Source organism: Polyergus mexicanus, unplaced genomic scaffold (assembly GCF_030449975.1).
Source record: "Polyergus mexicanus isolate NDT 795.1 unplaced genomic scaffold, iyPolMexi1.0 SCAF_12, whole genome shotgun sequence".
Classification (NCBI taxonomy): Eukaryota; Metazoa; Arthropoda; class Insecta; order Hymenoptera; family Formicidae; genus Polyergus; species Polyergus mexicanus.
In genome coordinates, this window is record NW_027223332.1 from 5,862,333 (window position 1) to 5,886,225 (window position 23,893).

At 32.5% G+C, this 23,893-nt stretch overlaps 2 protein-coding genes across 3 annotated transcripts; one reads left to right on the top strand and one right to left on the bottom strand.

Annotated features, from left to right (window-relative positions):
* Window positions 1-373: 373 nt before the first annotated feature.
* On the top strand, window positions 374-3,146 carry LOC138938210 (tetratricopeptide repeat protein 5). Its single transcript, XM_070305039.1, has 8 exons — window positions 374-687; window positions 781-1,131; window positions 1,216-1,458; window positions 1,567-1,620; window positions 1,710-1,895; window positions 2,014-2,186; window positions 2,290-2,434; window positions 2,517-3,146. The coding sequence occupies exons 1-8, from the start codon at window positions 604-606 to the stop codon at window positions 2,634-2,636; spliced, it is 1,356 nt and encodes a 451-aa protein (XP_070161140.1). The 5' UTR covers window positions 374-603; the 3' UTR covers window positions 2,637-3,146.
* Window positions 3,147-3,451: 305 nt separating this feature from the next.
* Window positions 3,452-23,560, bottom strand: Tsl (membrane-attack complex domain containing protein torso-like). Of its 2 annotated transcripts, none has more exons than XM_070305040.1 (4): window positions 22,796-23,560; window positions 5,980-6,310; window positions 5,340-5,679; window positions 3,452-4,564 (listed from the first exon to the last, which is right to left on the bottom strand). In XM_070305040.1, the coding sequence occupies exons 2-4, from the start codon at window positions 6,279-6,281 to the stop codon at window positions 4,169-4,171; spliced, it is 1,038 nt and encodes a 345-aa protein (XP_070161141.1). In that variant the 5' UTR covers window positions 6,282-6,310; window positions 22,796-23,560; the 3' UTR covers window positions 3,452-4,168. The 2 variants fall into 2 exon arrangements, with proteins under 2 accessions (XP_070161141.1, XP_070161142.1); XM_070305041.1 differs by lacking the exon at window positions 22,796-23,560 and adding an exon at window positions 6,472-6,680.
* Window positions 23,561-23,893: the final 333 nt, after the last annotated feature.

Genomic DNA, 23,893 nt, shown 5'->3' on the forward strand with positions numbered 1-23,893 from the left:
AAATAATGAAAGAGGAAAAGAACTCATACAAAAGTGGCTTACCAAAACTCGTTTTAACGTAAAATTTTCTGAATTTATTCTCAATCTGCACACACACTCGTGACGCGTTACTTGTTTCGAACCGCCATTTGCAATACGAAACGCGCAAGTTAATGCATATATTTACCACAAGTGGCGCTACAAATTACTTCTGCCGTAAGAGTGCGTTCAGAAATTCTATCCGTAGGGTAAAGTAGTGTTTAATTGACCAATCAGAACCAAGAAATTTCTGCTCCTTTGTTTTGATTGGTCAATTAAATGCTACCCGAGAATAGGATTTTCGAATGCACTATGAATAGATTAGTCAATCATATGTTCATGTTGTATGAGAATGCAACATATTTTCACGTATTCTCCATTCATAACAATACGTCAAATACGTAATCTTTACGCACTATTACGTACGTTTATTGTTTTTGATAGTTTGGGAATGATTTTATGCCATGAGAAAATTTATAAAATTGCAGCAAATTATAAATAAAGCCTTCCGTTACCTGAAAGACATGTGACGCATAAAAAAATAATGTTTATTTATTGCACATCACATAGTATAACTTGAGAAAAATGTCTGCAATTATAGATGATAAAGTTGTTGCAGGTGCGAAGAATTCCAATACGATCAAGGAAGACCCGATTGTAGCATTAACAGTATGTTAAATATTCTTTTTGTATAATTTATTTAATTTAAAGCAACATGTTACTGTTGTTATATATATCTACTAGTTATAATTTTAATTTTAGGAAAAAGTTAAAGCCTTGTATCTCTTTCGAGATCGCTACTTTGAAACACATTCTATCGATGAAGCAATAAAGAAAAATATTGATGTCGAAAAGGAGATGAAAGACACACTGAGCAAGTTTGATGAATGTAAAGGATACGAGATTGATGGCTCACGTGCAAAATATTATTATTTAAAAGGAAGGGCTTTGAATGTAGTGGATCGTTTTATTCCACAGGCAGAGGAACTTTTAAGTAAAGCTGTGAAATTAGAACCTAAATTAATAGAAGCGTGGAATGAATTAGGGGAAAGTTATTGGAAGAATGATGATATAAAACAAGCAAAAAATTGTTTTGCTGGTGCTCTGCAACATGTACATTTTCTTTTTTCTCAATCTCTACAAATTTTCTGTTTAAGAATTTATTGTATATATATATATATATTTTATTTTTTTCAGGATAGGAACAAAGTATCTTTGCGGAATTTGTCAATGGTGCTTAGACAAGAACAAACTTCATCTATTGAACAACGGACAAAAAATATTCAACAGGGAGTTGAATATGCTAAAGAAGCTGTAAGCCTCGATACAAGCGATGGAATCTCTTGGGCTATATTAGGAAATTCTTACTTGTCTTCTTTCTTTACAGTTGCACAAAGCCCAAATAACTTACGTCTATGCATGTCAGCATACGTACAAGCGGTAAATTAGTTATGAATATTTATTTATTCTTTCTCCTTTAATTACATGTTGTATAATACATACTTGGTTTTCTAAAAATTAAAATTGTACTTTTTTTTTTTTTTTTAGGAGAAAGATATTGTTGCAAAAAGTAATCCGGATTTATTTTATAATAAGGCAGTAGTAAGTGTCGTGATTAAATTTTGTAATCTTTATTTTAATATTTAATATTTCTTAATTAGATGTTTGAAACTATTTGAAATTTGTTTTAGGCTCTAAAATATCAAGAAGAATATAAATTAGCTTTACAATCATTTGAAAATGCAATGGCACTCGATCCCCTATGGGAAACACCACACAATAAACGAGATGAATTACTAAAATATCTTAAAGATATTCAAGATTCAATTAATCACAATGGACATGTAAAACCAAAAAGATTATGTCAATTGATACGGGTATATATAAAAATTAAATATAAAAATTATAGTAATAATTAGTAGAATTTAAAATATTAATAATTATAATATGATTTTGGCATAACAAACATATTTATAGGTTTATGATTAAATATAGGCATTGGATATTAAACACTTAGGACCATACAAAGGTGGTTCGTACATATCTGGAGAAAAATCTTTAAGGTTAGATTTGATTCCATTGAAAGAATTAGCTCTTGGACTGAATACCGAGAAAGTTGTATTTGGAAAAGTGATTTGTTGGATACAAGACTCTGATTGTGTTCCATTGTAAGTATTTGTTCATATTACCGTGCATATAAAGTAGAAAATCAATTCTTTGTTTAATATTTATTTATTAAAGCAAATAATCACTTTATTTTTTTTTATTCAGTGCTTTTTGTCTTGTGGATGAGCAAAAGACATGTATTGTTGTTACTGTATACAATCTAGCTAAAGGTCGAGGAGTTACGATCGGGGATTCTGTTGGTATACCAGAGCCTTTTGTCATATATCAAAAATTCTCCTACATGAATAATGTCAGTATTATAAGCATGTTTTTAAACTCACACAAAACGATTTTATCGAATTTATAATAATATATTTTTTCTTTATTTTTAGGAATTTGACTACAAATCTATTCGCGTTGAGACTCCAATTGTACTCGTAGTTAACGGAAGAAAGTTAGGCCGAGAACAACAAGCCAGCGCAAATTTGCATAGTTATAAAAAAACAGATTAAAAATTTAATGAATTAGTCAGATAATAAGTTGATTCGACATTGGATTACATAATCGGTTCTCAGTAATAGACGATTTTTGAACTTATCTTTGCTTTTGAATAATAGCGCGCGAATAGCTAACAATGAATAATCACACTTAATCGTTTTTAATATATTGCGATATATATGAATTTCAAACAAATATATTTCGAAACAGTATACTGGCAATAATCAAAACTAATAATCAGAATATATGTTACATCAATTTCATATTTTATAAGCTGCTAAGAACTGTAAGAAAAAAAGATATTTTTTTTTTTATATTGCTATAGTAATTATGTATAAATATATAGTTTGCACAAATAACAAACAATATATCTGCCAATTTATAGAGCGATAAGACTCGTGTATATATATACATATATTTTATATTTAACTCATGACTGAAGAGAAAGAGCAAAAACATAATATTTTATTTATATATTTTAACTTGTATTATTGTGTTGTTCGGTGTTTAATAATTTGTCATATGTAACAATTAAATTATATAAAAATACTAAAATATAGAGAACAAAAAACAACAAATATTTTTATAAAATTGTTATAATTTTTCGATTCAATTTTTGTTGACATTTATTAAATGGCGTGTTAAAAAATTTATTTTGCATATAAAGTTTATAATATCGTTAGTTTCCATTAAAATTATTGTTGAAGTCTCTCATGAAATTATAAAATTAATCATCTTATTATATTATGAGCTTTTCAAAAGAAAAAGAAAAGGAGGAAGAAGGAAGTGTTTGTAATGTTATAATCAACTATTTTGCAATGCCAATAAGTCCGATTTGTTATATAATGTATACAATCTTCTATAATGTTGGTCCACAGAGTCGCAGTATAAACTTGTTTGCAAATACATACGCACCGTTCCTTATCAATTTATATCTAAAAAAAAAAAATATGAAAATGGAAACATTTTCTGATTGAAAAAATAACAGGACTCATTATAAAATACGAATGTATCTGAGACGAAAAAAATGATTCATTAATTTGATTTCATTGTATATACAATGATATCAAGTTAAATAAATGCAAAACGTATACAAATCTTTATATAAATACATCTTTACACACATATCAATGGATTAATTTTGAATAAAGAACTTACAATATTTTTCAATCAAATCGTACGAATAATGTGTGTTGTTTGTGATATATTAAAAATATTTGTGCAAAGGCGTTTTTTCTAATATGATTATAATAATAAATACTTATTTCTAACAATAACAGCATTTACGCAGGATTATATCATTATATATATATATATATATATATATATGTGTGGCAGAAGGATATATCTCCGTTCAACAAAAACCTATAGAGTTCTCGTTGATGAGTCATGATGACCGCTAAATCGTTGCGATCAATTCAGCTGATCCAAAGATACCTACATAGATTGTACATGCTGAAATTAATAGTGTTATATTTTCACGCCGTTTGACATACACATATTCTAAATGTTTCAAGTTTGTTTGCAATCGGCGCATATTACACTATCACATATTCACTTCCCAGAGTTTGAAATAGTTATCGATCACTTCCATAAACCATTCGCGTCTTTTTGGATCCTTGAAAGCGGGTGCCAATGTCCGCAATTGTAATTGCAGCAGCGCCTCGTCGTCCAAGAGGCCGTTCAGTTGCCTAAGCAATGCTGTATCGCCGTGCAATTTCAGCAGACTGGCGTAAGTGAAGATATAATATTGCACCCGAAGACGTTGTACGGCCCATGCTTCTACGCTACGATTGCCACTCGCCGATTGTATGGAACCCATGTGCTCGGCGTACCAAGGCGAGAAATAGTTACTCAGTTCGAGAGCCGATAGTTCTGCAACTCCTCGTGTTTTCAACCGTTCCTTTATTCGTGAATACACCTGAGGAGTATACACGAAAACCTGGAAGAAAAAATATTCCAAAAAATATTTCATCATACGTTTTTCTCAAATGACATTAAATTTTTATATAGGTATTTAGGATAACGAGATGCTTTATATTTTGGCTGTTTCTTCAATTAACGAAGATCAGAGATTGAATCTCCATATTGCGGCATCGCATTTCAAGCAGAAAGTTTCGTAATTTCACTTTTACTGACATTGACGCGATGTCGTAAACTACTACTAGTGAGAACTAGGTTCGGCATAATGAGGTGTTTCTGTGCAGTTTTTACGCCTAAATGGAAATAAAAATGCCGCACGTCTTTCTTTCTCTTTCCGTTGCGCGATAGAGCGTACGATAAATGAGGCTTGTTTCACTTTTATCTAATCGAGACTGTATTCTTCTTACGACGAGCCGATTGCGACAGCGATCAGCGAACCGCATAATTAAGGAAGATGCATCGATGCAAAGAGACGAATATCATGCCCGTTTTTATTATTGTTTCAATATTGAACCGGTTAATCGCGCAACTTTATTTAAATATGCCTGCATAATGAGATTTTTGGTTTCAAAGAAATACATTTTTCTAATATTCGTGAAAATATTTGTAATTTCGTACTACTCTTTCTCCTTTTGTTAAACGAATTATTTAATAAACCCACATTGCGGAATCAATATGTTTTAAAATCGATTATTGTTCGCATAGAATCGAAAGAATGGACGTTAAAATAGAAAATTTCAATTTTTATCATATATATTATTGAATTGTCATCTTAGCTTCTCTGATCGTTTTACCTGATAGAGCGAGTTTCCCGTTATGTAAGAAGCGATATAGTGCGAACCGAAGTTCCTGATGAATCGCACAACACTCGCAGTGTCACCGACCGTGACGTTCTCTGTCTGCCGCAACACGGAATCATCGAGGACGAGGGTCTCGGCGGTGCCAGCGAGTCGTTGATTATCACGGAATCTAGCGACGCGCACTAGAACGTAACAGTGATCGCCCGTGATGAAGGACGAGTTTATGCCGAGGTGCCTGGCTATTGCCGCCTTCGACCAGCTTCCAGTGAAGGCGCGCCACGGCCTCTCCAGTCTTTCGAAAGTGAAGTCACGGAAGTATGCCTGTAGAAGTTGTCTGTAAACACACACATACACAAAATACATTTATACAGATAATAAAAATACATACATTTACTTCATTTGAGAATATCCTGATAGACTAGATGGATCTCTTGATAGATCTTCTTTCAACCTTCTACTCAAAGAAAATAAACAAATAATATATATTACAAATAATTTTTATATTAAATTCGTATTTGACTATACAGATTGCAAATAAATGCCATAAAAGTCTTAAAAATTAGCTTTTAATTTTGATAATTTGATCCAACTTTTTCTTCTATCTTTTAAAAGGGCATCGAATATAATTACGTGCCTTATATTGTCGCAGAATTCCATGTGGAAGTCGCCGTCGAAGACGGCGTTATTTATTTTTGCCTGACGCTGCTTGGACGGTAACGGCGTGGCATTCTTGAAGACATCGAGAGTGGGCTCGCGGAATATCCAAGTTTCAGTATCGTTGCGCGGCACCACTCGCATACTGATACTCAGGTAGCCGTAACGGCTGAAAACGTTTACGGCACCGCCGAGTCGCGGTCGCTGCGACCTGGTAACGTGGTGGCCGATCAGCAACGCGAATGTTAACGCCAAGAGGAAGAGCCGCGTTCGTGACCACATCTCTGGGCGGCTGCCTAGGTCAGTAATGCCTGAAACACAGATCGCGAATAGATATTAGATATAATCAAGCCATGAATAAATAGCGAGCGAAACGTATGACACACATTTATCCTTTCATAAGATATTTAAAAATCTGACATTCTTGACGCAATGTTTCGTATCTAAAGAGTGATTTTATCCTACTGGCTACCTTTATATCGCGTATCTCCATGAATAAAAACATTTCTTCGTAAAGACGGTGTTCATTTTCAATTCAATCTCGTAGATATACCAGAGAGTATTCTTTTATACCATTCAATCTTATACCACGAAACAACGTTTGCAAAATTGCATCTTGCAAACTCTGGGATGCCGGGAAGCCTATCTCACAATCAGTTGCGAGAGGAAGCTGCGACTACCGGTTTCCGACCACACTTGCACGTCTCGGCGCAAGAAATCGTTACCGTGTTGCGGCGTGCTATCTTGCTATGTAGGTCTAGGTGCGCGTCGCCGAGGTGTTTGCACGAGCGAAGTCCATGGCCTTCGTCCCCACTTGCCTCATACCGGACGAGCACCATGGTCTATCTGACACAGGTGTTTCGTGTATCTGAATCGTCTCGTTCTCCTTCCTACCCTCCGTGCATATCTAGATTCGATGAGTCGCTTCTTCTCGCTCGGGATGAACGGTGAATGCACATAAATTTCTTCTATACAGTCGACAACGAATAGGCTCCGGGCAACGAATTATCCCGCATCCGTTTTACTTTATCGCATCTCGGAACGGAAACGGACGTTTTACATTGACATTATGATGATGCGGACAATCGTCATGAATATCCAAACCTTGGCACGCCGGCGATCTTGAATTATGCCTTTAGAACGAACAGCATATAAATAGAGAGATAAAGGCAGCTATACATACGATACATACGAATATTGATGCTTATTATAATATAGTGATGCATTTATGTATTTATTTTTTATAGTTAGAATTTGCATAAAATACTGTTTACTCTGCAATTTGAATTTGAATAGAGTATATGCAGTTGCACGAGTTTCATGAATGTAACATAATGCCTCGAGGATTATAAAAACGAGCTGACAGTTATAATTATCAACGGCACCGTGAAGCGATTCAAATTTTGCGAGATTGCACTTTTACGCGACGACGAACCTCACTATCTCTCGGATATAATTTTAGAATTTCGCGGACTTATAGAAAACAGAACAAAAAAATGTTATATTTTGAAAATATATCAATAGTTTTATCGAAATAATATGTATTATATATTGAAATGTCATTCATAGCCACTGTTATATTATATTTGATATAATTTGAATTTCTCTCTCCATTTCTCTCTCTTTTGAAGAATAAAAAATGAATTATCTTTTTTTGTCTTAAGAAAATAGCTATTTGATGAATAAGAACCGCAACTTGTTTGAATAATACATGAAGTATTGATATTTTAAGATATAATAATTTCATAATTTAGGGAGAGAGAGAGAGAGAGAGAGGAGGGGCTGTTTTCGAGAAAATTCAATATATTACTATTAATAAAAGTTGCAATGTAGTTACAAATAGAGAAAGTTTGATTACATATCAAATAAAACGTTATCGGATAACGACAACGTTAAATAACGGTTAAATAACGGTTTCTTCCTGCATTTCTCATGACAAATGATTAATTTGTGTCTTCTAATGTTTTCACTCAATTAAGCATATTCGCTTATATGTATTGTAATACATGAGATGCGCCGATACACTCTGCGTTTTCATTCGCCAGAATCAACGTAGGTTCAAAGTGCAAGTGAGCGAAAGTGAAATTAAACGCCTACCATTCGAATGGACACTTCTTCCTCGCGGATACAAGCCTAAAAAAAGAAACTCGTAAACTTATGAGAGATACGTGATGTGTTTCTTCTTACAGAAATGATTAAGATAGCATTAAAAGCATAGTACACAGGAAAATAGATAAACATCGTGTGCTATCAATGTTCAATGAAGCGGAAGAAGAGAATGATGTGGTTCAATAGGAGCGTAACATGCTTTGGAAATCTCATCAAGGGTGGTCAGAGCTCGAGACGGTTAGAACTCTTGCTTTGCCCGCAGGGATACGCCGACACGAACGGTAGTAATTAAGTTTTCTGTCGTTTAATCGAAGAGATGAAATTACTTGTCCCCGCAAGGGAAACGAATCTGATGGATTAGATTTGACAGGAGCAACAAAGTCAGCTCTCAATCATTCTTTCTATTATTAAATAATCGATTTTTGAGGGACATCGAAACATTTTCCGACTTTTCAAGCAGAAAAACACGCGATATTTCTCTATAATGTATTTATAGATTATTTGCTCGTGTGATGAGAATTATTCAACCTTTTTGACTCTCTGGATGGATTGCATTTATGAATGCCTGTCTGTGAATAATGTTGTATTTGTAACGAACCGTGAAATATGGTATAGTAAATATGATAGATGATCGTGATAGAAATTAATTTAACGTTTAATGAAGCTTCGTGGGAGCGCATAATAATTAATCAACCATTGGTAATAATTAACGGAGACCGTAAAGTTAAATGACATTTATCGTGCGATTGCACGAGCACGTGCAATTGAACGCGCATTACATCGACGTTTAACTGACATAACGCGAGTGCGCGATAGTCCGATTGAAACACGCGGTTTTTATCTCTCAAGTCTCAAACGATACACGCACACGCCCCAATTCATCTTCCTCGTTGTTACTAGGGATTGAAAAGATTGCAATTTTGCACAATGCTACTCGGCAATTCGATTTAAATTAATCCCCAGCGGATCGTATCGCGCATTTCTATTGTGTTCGCTCTACAGTTTGTCAAACGGCTTAATCGGATACTCTGGTAAACTTTGACATTCCTATACGCTCCTGTCTTCTTTGTCCTAGTAGCCTTTGAAGCTCATGAGAATACTATCAAACCGTTTAGCGTAAAGTTATAATTATGCAACAGGGCTCAGGATTCTTATCTTTGCGCGAAAAAAATGACTTTGCGTGGGTATTCCGAGGTTGATTGTTTCATTAACTTTATAACAATATTAACATAATTAAGCACGTATTATTTGTGCTTCAAGTATTTTATTATCATATAATTACTATTTATTTATTATATACGATATATAATTGTTAAAAAGATTTAACATGATAATTCTTTATAAGTTAGATTTTTTAAATATTTTTTACTTAATTAAATAGGTAAAATATTTATAAGATCATTTCTCGAGAGCCATTTTACTGTTGATTGCTCGTTATCAATCATAATATCGGTTTCGTATAAATGGCTTTTTAAGAACTTTTTAAAAATCTTATTTTTTATTTAAAAATGTCTTTTAATGTAGATTATTAACAAGTGTTGATCACCTTTTTCATTGATCACCACTTCGTAAATAGATTTTAAATATACTTTTAAAAAATAGCAGAGAGCAATTTTCTATTGAGAATCGTATGTTTTTATATGAAATCTGATATATCCAGTACGTTCAAAAAGTTCCAAGAATGATTCTTTGTTAAGATGTACTAATGGAATTATTTCTCAATCAAATTAACGCAACGAAAAAATTATGGGAGACTCAGAAAGATTATATACTATCTAGTTCCAGTATTGATTGATAGATAATGCCATTAGCACGTCTTTAAAAAAAATCCTTTTTGGAACTTTTTAAACGTACCGGGTATAGCATTTGAGATATCACTTCCGTCCGCTTAAATTACACAATTTTTCCATAATTGTATTCTTCATATGACTAAATCTTTCTAGGTCAACGTAGTGAAATTAAGACATACGAGTTATTTAGCGCATATATTTTGTTCCATTATTAAAGTAACACGATACCAATGTGTGAAATATGAAGTATGATGTATTATCGCTTTTGTGTGTGCTATTTCCGCAACAATAGGCGTAAGTTTCGTTTCGGATTTAAACGATTTCATGCCATCGGCACCAGACAAAACGTATAAATCTGCGGTAACTCATGTGTAATAGGAAGTCGTTTATCAGTTTATTGCAAAAGGAAGATCGCTCTATATACCTAGATTCGAAGTTGCTAACCATAAACAAAAGTAGTCATACATATTCATGAGATTACAGTAAAAGCAATGAAATAAAGAATGTGCCTCGATCGTTTTATTTACTATCGTTATCCTCGTCGATTATTGCATCAAAAAACATTAATTTTGCAAAACTAAAATTTAAAACAATTTTTTTGACAAATATTTTCATTTTATATTATATAATAAAATATTTATAAAAGCGCCTTTTTTATATATATTTATGAATGTGGCTTATTTCTTAAGAGCCACTTTTATGTAAAATGTAAATGCAATTTTTATTTTATTATAATCTATCAAAAGAATATCGTTCCTTGATAAATATTTATTGAATGTATTTTATTAAAGATTTTTGCAATACTAAGACTTTGGAAACTGTGCATCTCAATTTTAAATCTTCAATCAACGAACTTGGATAATATATTACCAATGACTTTGAAAAACCTACAACAAGAACAAAACATTAAGAAAAATTAAGTTATTAAATTAGAAAAACGGAAGGAACAAGTTCCGCATTCGCCGTTGCTTTCGAACATGTAAGAGTGGTTTATCAAATCAACATGATTAGAACTTGAAACGAATTTTCTCTTGATAATAAATTACTTTCAATTTAAACTACGACTACTTTCAATATAAAACAATTTTATTTAATGGATTAAAATAGATAAAAATTAAACGGTAATTGTAAATTATAATATTAATTTATACAAATCATGGTGATCGTTTATTTCATATTTAGATGAAATGTTAGAATGAAAGACGCTTTTGCAGTGACAAATACTTATTGTTAGTATATCAAATAGAAAGTTTGCGAAATTTAATATTATTTCACCATAATAAAACGGCATTTCAATATAACCAATTGCTGCATCAAATGATAGATAGCATTGTGTAATATGTATACATGAACACATGCAAGGTATCATATGGACAATATTTTATACATATCTTTAAAGTATTGTAATAAGGTATGCTTGCAGAGTGTGACTCCTGAAAATTTGTATTTATATATAAAATAAAATAAATAAAATTTAATAAAGATATATATTAAGATAAAATATAGATTAAAATAAAAATAGAATCAAAATACACAATTTAGAGTAAATAATATAAATAAAGTAAAAAAACATTTATTCATGCAATGCAATAGTTTTAGAAAACTATATAATTTAAAAAGACAGCATACAGTATGAGATTTCTAATAAGATATACAAAAGACATATGATTTATTGATAGATGAAAAATTAATAGTATCGGCAAGCTATTGAATAATTTTCTATTGTCAAAAAATCTATGTAGTACAGAGCATTTTTTGACTCTAAACGTTTATGTTTGTGTGTGTGTATATATACATACGTTTATAATCATATATCGCAGTATAATGTAATTCATATCATTGACAACCAAAAGAGTTTTATAGTAACGAGACAACGTCTCATCTGTCATTGCATCGAGAAAGATAAATCTAATCGTAATATAATGAAGAGGTTATATAAATCTCATGAGAAATAAGAAACTATAAAAATTTCTACCGCAGTACCTTTTCGAGAATTCGATAAAACTCAAGATGCAGACTGAAGACACGAAGTCGATAAGAAATTGAATGGATCACTTGTCTCAGTTTCTTATTAGCATATTACTATCATTACGTCCATAATGAATTGCTGTGACAAGAAAATCTCGGTCTGAAGATAATAATTGAGCGTATGACCGGTTGCTACTCGCTTGTCCGGTGATACACAGTAGTACAGAAGTCAATGGGGAAGAATTATTTAAATAGCCTCGCGGTGCGTAACTTGAAAGGGGCACGTTACGTTGTCCTATTAAACGCAGGAAACGCGATCACGGAGCGTCGAATGGTACACAAGGAACCGCTTTGAATCTAATTGAAGTAGACCGACACAAACGGACTAACTAGCGGTGATTAACGTGGCAACAGAAAATTTCGATGCGATTGAACGCGATCGGTAGAAAGCACATCGTCGAGCAAAAAAATTGATTGCGAAATTTAGAATCTGAATTTAATCTCGCGCTACTATTATGGTAAAACTACGAGCACTGGGAAACTTCAGGTGTATTGAAGTAAATATATCCACTCGCTTGTTAGCGGAACCAGTTCTGTAACATTTTGAGAGGCAGAAACAATATTTTCACATTTGAAATACTGATGAGATCAAAATATACGATTGCGAAGTACATATAAACACAACGCATTATTTGTTAAATAAATCAAGAAACTTCTTGATTCAATTGCAACTTTAATTTGCAGTTTGTTTATGCACATTTCTTGTAAAATGGTTAATATATTTAACTACTAAACACACACACACACATATATATTTAATTTTTAACGAAAATGGTTTACCTACCATAAAATATGTACATACATATAATTTTTTTATGTAAAAACTAAATTATACCCAGTTGGTTTTATTTAAAACGACATTTATACGATTCAATCTGTAACATATGTCCGTGGTTCGTGGAAGACGGCGTATATTAATTTTCTGCACGTGTATAAGATATCATCTCAAATATTTTGTAGTTATCCGGCTTAATTTCTTATTCACACGATATTTTGACAAGCGGTCACGTCGTCGTTGCTAATTCTGTTAAGCACTATCATTTACATATGAACGTGACTCAACATCTTAAAAACATGTACTTAATAATCCGTTATACGAGATCATTCATCATCGAAATCGAACTATCGCACGGAACTTCCATGCACCCATCGTTAATCGCTTATTAACGCAAAAAATTCAGAGTTATATCCAATCTCTTTTTGTACTATCTTTAATTATTAATTTTAACTATAATTGTGCATCTTATGCAATAACACGCTGACAAAATAATAAAAATTTATATAGATTTTTACATATATAAAAATTATTGAAATAACTATATATAAAAATTAAAAGCAGAAAAAACTAGAAAGCTTTTTATTGAAAAAGTCTACTACCATAAGAAAATGCAGACAACATATTCTACCAGATCATACAAGTTTATTCCATTTCCGCTGAGATCGGCTTTCCCCTCTATATCGCAAAGGCTCCCTCCCTATGACGCTAATTGTTACGGGTCACTGACTATATGCTTGTTACACCAGAAGATAACTCCACTTTTTAATGTCGCTATTCCAATCGACTGTACACTTGTTACGATTATACACAATATTGCATTATATTTCTTCATCTTCATTAATTTTTATCTTTCCTATAATTGTTTTTCTTTTTACTTTTGTATTATTGTCCAGAAATTATGATTGACAATGAAACGAAAAATTTTTTACAATTTTTTAATTACTGATTATGTTGTCGTTAACATCGACATTTAATATAATATAACGATATTATATAAAATCGACATTTAATATAATATAACGATATTCGCGTTTGATAATGAATATATCGTGATCCACTCTTGCTTCCACTCTTTTATCAAACAACGTGAATGTATTTTTTTAGATTATACAATTCTGCCACGCTTGCAAAGTAATTTCAATTTAATCAGACGTACGATTCTGTGCCGCTGCGTGATATCGATAAATATCTTCACACGAGCAGCAGTCAATGAAAACAATTTAGCCGACGCGGCTCATTTCGCAATTCATAATTTATCTGATAAGGAGTGTAGATATATGTGTATGTAGACATTTCTGCGAATAAGATTTAATTAAACGGCGTTTCTCCGATTATTAAATTTTCAGAAAAAAATCTTACCAGGATATAAGTAAATTCTATAAATGCTATAAATCTTCATCAACATTATTTTATCGATATGATCATATTAATTTACATATAATAGTTTTTACACATTAATTTTTATATATAGAGATATTATCTTGCATAGTCATTAAGCACAACGTAATAAAAAAAATAACTGCGTGTGTCTTACTTAATTATACCGAGTAACGTGTCAATATAAGCTTGGAAAGCTTGATGATTACTATTTTGGATACAGTATATGATAGTGATTATTCTCGTAATGCGAATGAGTAAATTGGTTTAACGTGTATTCTGTCTATGTTTAACATGATAGCACGATTAGCGATATTTGAATCTAAAATAATTATCGAAAATAATTACTATCTGCCTTTTCATAATTAAAAAGCAATGCGACAGCGTAGCCGAAAATTTGTTTCGTACAAACAATGCTGCTGTCTTACTATTGTATTATCAATATATATTACGCAATATGATTGTCTGACTTGCGGATGCGGTCAATTACACGGTCAACGACAGTCTGACTTTTAAAGTGCGTTAGCCTTCTTTTTTTGCGCAAAACCAATTCTGTGTACGTCGCGATCGAGGTCATTCACTCGACTGACGCACGAATGTAAATTAATCTCGTTGTATCAAATAATTGTGCAAAGTGAAGATTTATCTTTAAAAGTGCATTAACAGATACAATACGAAACATTCTTACTCATTTCGCGTAGAAATATTTTCATCCTCTTTTTAAAATATGGTTTAATCAAGATATGTTTCTTTTTTAAATATTATTAAATATTATTTTTAAGATTTGTGTGCAATTATAATCTATCATTGCGAATGATACAGTAAATACGATAATTAGAGTGTATAAAAAGAATATATCAATTACACTTTAAATTCTGTGAACGTATCCCCTACTAATAAATTTATTCTATCAAATTTATTCATGAGAGACAGAAATAAATGCACAAAACGTACGTCGTATGGTTAAAAGTTTCGGTCGTGCCAAGGCTTCTTTCCATCCAACTTGTATTTTCTTTGTTTCGGCAAAAAGCCAGAACGGGTAGAACCAGATTTTTATAAAATTGCGCGAAGGTAATTTCTCGCCTCGAGATGTTATTACCATCGGACGCGAAAAAGTCTTTCTTTTATATCCGCGAGATTCCTCCTGACATTTGCATAGGTATGTTAAATGCGCTGTAGGTCGTACGTAGATGAGATACTAAGAGTATTGCCTTCCCGTGAACTCTCATACCTGGTTGTATTATATATATATGAAATATAATCATACTGAGGATATATACGCGAACCTGGGATGATAATAATCCTGTTTAATTGTGTGTGTATAATACTTTTTCGTAAAATATCGCTTTTTAAACGCAAGAGATTCGAGTATAGAACGAATGCATAATGACTGAGATTTTGTAATATATAAATCGAATCTGTCAACAACTTGAACAAAGACGTTTCTTATATCAAAAAAATACAGATTGAAATCTACGAATAATCACTTTTGAAGCACGCAATATCTCAATCAAAAAATAGATTTCTATATTTAGATTATATATTACTCTCTATGTACATAAGTTGACCACACATATTACGCACTGTTATCATCTTCTTATCTGTATGTTGCAGAACAACTCGTTTTTTATCTCCTCATTTTCCACACAACAAAAACATTATATTTTCTTACGTCTGCATACATTTCCACAAATGTATTTAAATATATTCCTTTGTCGCATGAACGTTCTTAATCTTGTCTTTTTCTGTCAGTGTTCTGTCACTAAAAAGTAAAAATATTTTCAATCTTATATATTAACCACAATTTAAAATTACAATATTAATTAATTCGCATCGCGAATAAATGTTTTAGGATTTATATTTGTTATTTGTAAATCTCTGTCTGACAATGAGCACCCTTCTATTTCTTTTTATTTTTCTTATATTCTTTTTCTTTAACTATACTATTACTATACCATATTTTATCTATAGCTTATTAAAAATTTTTATTTTTAAATAATTTATCATCTCTCGCAAGATATTATGCCTGATTACAAATGCTTTTCTAAGAAATTCTTTCATCTATTATTATCCTAGGAGGAAAATATCACGAGTTTACGCCAACGAATCATATACCTTACATAGAGTTCCCCATGACATTTATGCCAGAGGATGCGACTGCATCTTCGCATTGCGATGTTCTATCAACCGTGCGTCTTCTCAAGCAGTGATTCTGGTTGCGACATAAAATCAGAAGGTAACGAAAAAATCCGGTGCAACATAAAAAACCATTTGCTAGGATGTGTCATCGATATCATTTTCTATGTATGTGATATCGATGATATTGATATTGTAAATAAAATTTAATTCATTTTTTAAAGAAAAAAATAATTTATATAAATTAAAGACATATATCACTTTTTCATAGTTATACACAAATGTAACGAAATTTGTAATATTAAATTATTATATGTAATTATAAATTTAATTATCTGATCAACAGTTAACGAGTTGCTGAAAGAAAGTTCTCAAATTAATCTCTTGCCAGTTCTATAGGTTTATCATATTGCCAGAGCACAAGAATTATATATTTACATAGATTTCTTCTTTAATATTACGAAACTCGAAGAATATCTTCGAGACATTAACCTCAAGTCATGAGAAACAATTCGCTGCTTGATTCGTCCAGAACGTGAACGCTGACAATGCAGAATACGAAACGATCGGGCATGACTCGACAAGTATTTTCGACGAAGCGAATCCTAGAATATCGCTTAAATCGAAATTTTCTGTTGTTGCTCAAGAAATGTTACGTTTTGACGTTCGTTTTACAATATACAATAATGATATAAAATCAAAAACAAAAACTCTTAGAAATATGTTTTATAAATATTTATTTTGATTCTTATAAAATTTATAAACTCTTCTCATCTATTGCGTCATGTTAAAAAAAAAAAAAAAAATTAATTATAATATTACTGATAGGTTGTTAAGATAATGTATAATTAATACAATCGCGTAATGCAAGTCATCACAAATACCAAAATCAATAGCTCAATTTATGCTTTCTCTTCGTAGAATTCTGTGGCACTCTATACCCGTACGATACATTGATAGGAAAATATGATGACGCAGGTAAATCTTTCCAAAGTGAATGAACTGGATTTCAAGAAACTCTTCTGTAGAATATTTTCAGATCTGTCTGTCCATTACTATTGCGATATGTAAACTTAGTAATCGCTTTCACCGCAAATATAAAAGTTATAAGTATGATTATCGTATTCATTATCTTGACTTTGGTGAGTCAGTGGCAGGAAAAGTACAATACAATGTAGCATGTCACTTTAACATCGTGACAATTCACGCATTATCCCTTATTACTTTCATGATTAATGAGAAAGATCTGTAATCTACACAACCTGATTCGCGATTTCCTAGTAAATATCTAGTAGCGTATTTGCCTGGAAAGGCGCTAACTGTTTTGCATTTCCTATACAGCGATATATACGTATATGTCCACGCATGTCCTTAATATTAACGTAACGGTAAAATAATTTATTATTGACGTAATATAAAAGCGAATGATCATATTCGAGTCCACCGGATCTGAAAACTAATCATTTTTTATTCTCCTGAGACTTTTTAGTACTTGAAATAATTTCATACATATATTATATACACATTATAGTTTCAGTATAGATTTATCTCTGACGCTCTATCGCAGAATAAACGTATCTATTTCTTTGACGAGACTTTTGAATATTTTAATATAATTATAACGATTATATATCGGTAATCGCAGAGCGATCGCGTGTCCAATGCTAAATAATTAAAATAATGATAAAATCTCGGAACAGACAAAGGCGAGCTGCGCGTTAAAGTCAGTAAATGTAATCTAAGAATAATCTGTTTCTCAATAACTTGAAAATTTACATGTGGTAGGTATTCTAATCGCGAAGCCTTATAACACCTATAAGCCTTATTCCTGGTGGAAAATATGGGTAACTGGCATAAGGACGGTCACCAGCTCGTTCGCGCACGTGTCTTGTGATACAACCGCGAGTCTAACAGTCGACTTTTTATTCCGGGTCTACTGGCATGATATCTCGTGCTCGGCCTCGGTAGAGTGTGAAAGTGCGTGCATGATACGAGTGATAAACGCGGTGAAAACCAACGGCTCTAAATGGCGTAGTCGATCGCGCGCTTTGTGTCCGCGTACAATTCACTCGTCGCACCTGCAAGATGATCGATTAAAGTCTATGAGTAATAAGGTTGCTCATAATGATCGCATACAGCAACTCTTAGCAAGCTGACTCAGTCTTGTCATTTGATACTTCGTTACAGCCAAAGACTGATTTGATCCAGATGTTACGAGAGTTTTGAATGTTAAATTTGTTATTAGAAAAGCGTTTAAAAGATTGTTTAAGAAGAATAATTTTATATATACAAAAAAAGAGTAAAGATCAATAGCAATTACTTTCTAGCGTCTTCCACTGGTTTAAATCTGAAAAAGTGCTGAAATAATATCATATTTTTAACGTTGAGTGAAATCTATTATTAGTGGTGATTATAATTGCGCGATCATATACGTGAATAAACGCTGTTGACGAAATTCTCGCGCAAGTAGTGAAATACATTTTAATACTAACATCGTACTCATTATTTCAGTAATGATGTATATAATCGTAACAAACAACATAAAAAACACAAATAAAAAAAAAGGTAGCTAATACGAAATAAAGAAAGGTAAAGATACATAATATAGTCATCGTTAATCTGATCTACATTTTATATTTTTCACATTATATTGTTCACACTATATCAAACGGAAGATTCTAAGTGCACAATATATGTATAATCGCAAATACGTTAGTTATTTACTTAGCATTATTAAAAATGTGGAAACTATTAAGAAATAGAAGTTTTAATATTTATTCATCCTTCGGTTGAAATTTGTTAAATTTACATATTCAGTATCCATATCATTTCGCAATATCCTTTTATTATAAAATAGAAAAAGTCGAATGACATCACTTAGGCTAAAAAATACTTAAGCTAAGTTTGCTGTTTTCTTTTCCATAATTTAATAATAACTCATGTACTTTTTTTAGCGACATGCAACCTTACGTCTGAAGGTTTTCATCAAGGACTTGGCGAAGCTGTTGTTAATTAACTGTAATCAGGTGAGCAGCATCAATACCATGACCTAAATATTCCTTTAACACTTATATAATGCAAAAAAGGTTAGATTCCTACTGTTTCAAATGGCAGAATAATAATAACGTAAAAAGATAACACAAAAAAGAACTGTATATTTAAAAATATCCATATTTTCTAGTGATGAGAAATATATATTGAAAACACACAATACTCTATTATATCTTTTTTGAATTATCAGTTACGCTATGATTTACGTTATCTACGATAATCTACAAATTAATTTCCTTGTCCGCGTTTACAATTCTGTGTAATGGAAAGAGTTCATCGAAATAAAATCATTCCGCGATTGTGTGTGTGCGAAAGATCAGTCTGGACCAAGATCTCGAGACAGACCTCGATGCAGAACCTCGATAGTGTAACTGAACTTGTGGTTCAACGATATCAAAGATCAGCTCATTTATCAAGAAGAATTGTTTAAAGACACTTGTATTGAATTTATGTAATAAAACGGACAACTAACCACGTGGCAAATCAGCTATTAACACGCAATTCACGTTTACTGTGCGAGTAAATGAACCATTTTCTTCGGCATCATCGAAAGTAGTTCAGTAACTTCTGAAGCGAATCAGGTGCAGCAAATCAATCCTTTTCATATACTTTTTTTCACATCATTATGTAGATTACTGATTGCAACAAGAGTCGAAAACATAAAGAATTTAAAGTGATTATTGTGTAATTCTAATGGCGTGCCATTGTATGTCACATAAACACAATGTTTATATATTTGATTATAATGATATAAAATTAATTTCATTCATTTGTCATGCATATCACGCAATTAACGCAAGAGCTGCATTTAACATTAAATGTGCGATAAATATACGAGCGAAATTGCCATATCGCGTTAGTTTACGTAATGTAACTTTTTAAAGAAGCTGCCGTTAAATCATAAGCGGTTAATTATACGCATCCATTAATACACAAGCAACAAATTCTGCTTTGGGTATTCACTCGAATATGCTCACGTATTGTATCACAAATCAGAACCCGAGCATTTATTCAGCATGTGTTCAGCATGTGCAACTACTGAACGATAAGGGGGATATCCCTTCGTCGTAATTGATTGCAATAAAAATCTACGACGCAAAGTTTTTTGCGCGAATTTATAAATAAAACTCTTAGTAATCCCGTCTGGATCGTTTTATTAGTCTGACGCATAAATGTGTGTATGAAAGCACGCCGTAACAGACAATCGTACTGCTTTCACATGTTGAAGGTTGTATTCGTAATTAGACAGAGACGCTGCTAATGTGTCTAATATTTTTATTTACTTCTTGATTTCTATGTTCGATACATCGCTCTTTTGAAGTTTTCCACAATGAGTTTAATGAATCTATTGCAATTATCAATACGATTCACGTTCTTGTTACTTGAGATTGTTTGATAAAAAGCAACTCGATAAAAAGTACTCGACAACTGACCGAAGGTTAATGTTTTCATAGTGCGAGGATATAACGCATTAAAATTCTTTTGAGATCGAAGCAAATCATGCGGATGACTAGGACAAACTTCTTTGGCTCCCTAAGTACAATGAGTCCAAGGCTGCCATGCCGCAATCCAACTTTCTGCCGAGGCTGCCTGTCCTCTTCGGTCAGACACTGATTACTAAATATTTTGTGCTTCATTTCTCTTCCAACACAGCGTACTTCATGATGAAAAGGTAATACAATTTTTTAGACACCCTTTTATTAATAAAATAATATTGTGCAACAAAAAAAATAAAGATAAATTGCATACATTGATATTATTTTATCCAAATTTATCACAATAAAAATAAATAACTACAAATTATAGAAACAATTACGAAATAAACATTACATAATATCTATTCGTTTATCAAAAAACATTTATTGCCTATAATTTGCATGTTTTACATTGATTACATGTCTTGATGATATCTCTATAATCAATTATTTATTCTTGTTTAGAAAAATCATCATTAAAACTTACGCGAGGAAACCTAGTTTCTGTCGACCTAAATTTTTGTTGATATACGACGTTTATTACACGATAATGCAAATAGATAGACGGTCATCACTTAAAAAATTATAATTTACTGCATCGTGAGACTTTTCCACACATCGCATCATATTGAACTTATCTTTATTAAACCCCCACGTTAATTTCGAAGCGGAAAGTCATAACATAGTTAAATACAATCATTTAAATCAGAGATAATTTGCATTTTTAACATTTTTTATATAAACCTTTTTTCGTAACTATATAATTTAATTATTTGTACTTTTATTTTTTAATATGTCACGTCGATACATTTTTATATTGTGTGTATATCATAAAAAATATATATATATATATATATATATATATATATATATATCGAACAAATTTCATTAGGTTTTAGTGATTTGTGATTGCATAATCACAAATATACGGGGAAGCTGCACATCGACCGATGAAACAAACGGTGCGAAGTAAATTGCGATTAGTACAAATAATCCGGATAGAATTTCGATTAATTTTGGAGTGCCATATGAACGTTTGAATGAATGTGATGTTGAATAACGGGTTGGATAAATTGATACGCAATGTCGGGGTAGAGCGAGTTCGCACGCATAGCCATGCATATTTATTAACAACGATAAGTTTTCTTCCTGGAATCTATTTAGGTATACCAGTCCACGGCAAATCGGTTCCACCTCTTAATCTATTGGCGACCGATGCCGGTTTATATATGCCAAATTCTAGACGTTCTATCGGCAAGATATCGTAAGAAATGTTTCAAAATTACTATATCTTTTGCGTGAACCGTTTAACCAATATTAAATCCAGTTTTTTTTTAGCAATACGTCGTCTTACTTATATAATTGTGGCTAAAAAATTTAAAACATATTTTACCAAAATTTACAGATTTTATATATATATATATATATATATATATATATATATATATATATAAATTTAAAGATTAAAAATAAAAATTCGTATTAATAAACTTTTAACTTTGATTGCAGACATTTACTTCAACTGGGAATCTAAAGTTTTATATAGATAAGATCAAACACACACAGACACACACACAGACAGAGCGAAAACATTTTAGGATTCAGAACCAAGACATAAATAGAAAATAAAAGTTGATTCGATCATGGGACAAAAAACATTCTTATTTACATAAAGATTGCTTATTTCGCAATTGTCTCTCTATGTAGATAGCCACAATATTATTGAGACAATTGTAGCGTAGAGCGGTAATATTTCATCAATATATAATGTAAAGAAAACGATTAATTGTACTATAATTATACAATTCTTACGATTAATTTATCTTATATAATTAATTTATTCTTTTATACTCTCAACGCAAAAAGAATATATATATATATATATATATATATATATCGTAATTATTGATTAATAATAAAACTCTTAAATTTCCGCCATAAGTTAAAATTGTAATTTTGCAAGTACGGTGTGTGTGTGTGTGTGTGTGTGTGTATTTCTCATTTAATAGTCTTAACGATTATATTCAAATCGTTGATTAATCAGAATCTTACCTAAGCACTTCTAGGTTTCCCCATCTCCGTCACTTCAACTTGTTTATCCGGAACTTTTTGCAGTAGTTGAATGTCATGCGGTATAACTTGAAGCATCAAGGAACATCATTACTGGTTCTTCAAGCAGTCGGATGTATTTGCAAGTCGAATGGCTTCTCTTTACGATCACTATTATTCCGACACTCATAATCAATCGACAGGAACATTATTGAATTTTGAAATGAATTGAAAACCGCGTAATGCAATTCCGATCGTTCTATATATAATCGATTTTAGATCATTCGATTAACATATTACGTTACTCATAAAATCAATCAACACGTACACCGATCGATCTATGCCGGGATGAAATCTTGTCGGCAATCTTTCGCGGCTGCATCCATCTCTCGACCTGTCGGTTTTCAGTCGATCGATAACACAAACCGGTCATCGAGGAGCGTTGCCGTTCCTCTTCACTCGCCCCGATTTTCGATGCTTCTCTCTTTCTCTCGTAGAAGGCAGATACCAAAGATTTTCGCGCGGCGACGCGCTAGATCGTAGATCGATCGATCGATCGATCGATTGAATAAACGGATAACCACCGCGTCCGTCTTAGCTTCGTACGAGCATGTATGCGCCCCGTCGAAAGGGGTTTTCCCAGTCGACGAGAAAGAAGGACACTTTGGCGATCTCGCCGACGATCCGATCGATCGATCTTGAGCGCGATCGACGCGACGTTCGGGGGTCTTTCTCGCGCTGGGCCCCCCGATCTGACCGTGGGCACCGAACGTCTGCGACTGCGGCTGAAATCTCGAATCTATTCGCGGCAAGCGAGCGAGCGAGCGAGCGAGCGAGCGAGTGCCCGCGAGAGAGCGCACGGCATGTGCAAGCGTGACTTAATGCACTATATAGATACGCACGCATTATGTGCGTGTGCGTGCGCTAAATGTGTACACGTGTGAGTAATCGGCGATGGTAGGGAGCATTTTACTTCGCTATGGGTGGTAGATCAGATAAGAAGGATCTGGCTTCCTGCGGGCCTCGCAGACTCCCGGATACTTACTAGTCATCTCCCCAGATTTAATTAACATTGCTTGATAATTTCTGATATTTTATATG

What these genes read in the sequence shown, in the direction of transcription:
- LOC138938210 (XM_070305039.1), top strand. Translation starts at nt 604, where the DNA reads ATGTCTGCAATTATAGATGATAAAGTTGTTGCAGGTGCGAAGAATTCC. An exon ending in TTGCTGGTGCTCTGCAACAT is followed by an intron (nt 1,132 to 1,215) that starts GTACATTTTCTT and finishes TATTTTTTTCAG; the next exon opens with GATAGGAACAAAGTATCTTT. An exon ending in GATTATGTCAATTGATACGG is followed by an intron (nt 1,896 to 2,013) that starts GTATATATAAAA and finishes GATTAAATATAG; the next exon opens with GCATTGGATATTAAACACTT.
- Tsl (XM_070305040.1), bottom strand. Translation starts at nt 6,281, where the DNA reads ATGTGGTCACGAACGCGGCTCTTCCTCTTGGCGTTAACATTCGCGTTG. An exon ending in GAATTCTGCGACAATATAAG is followed by an intron (nt 5,680 to 5,979) that starts GCACGTAATTAT and finishes GTGTGTTTACAG; the next exon opens with ACAACTTCTACAGGCATACT. An exon ending in CGGGAAACTCGCTCTATCAG is followed by an intron (nt 4,565 to 5,339) that starts GTAAAACGATCA and finishes TTTTTCTTCCAG; the next exon opens with GTTTTCGTGTATACTCCTCA.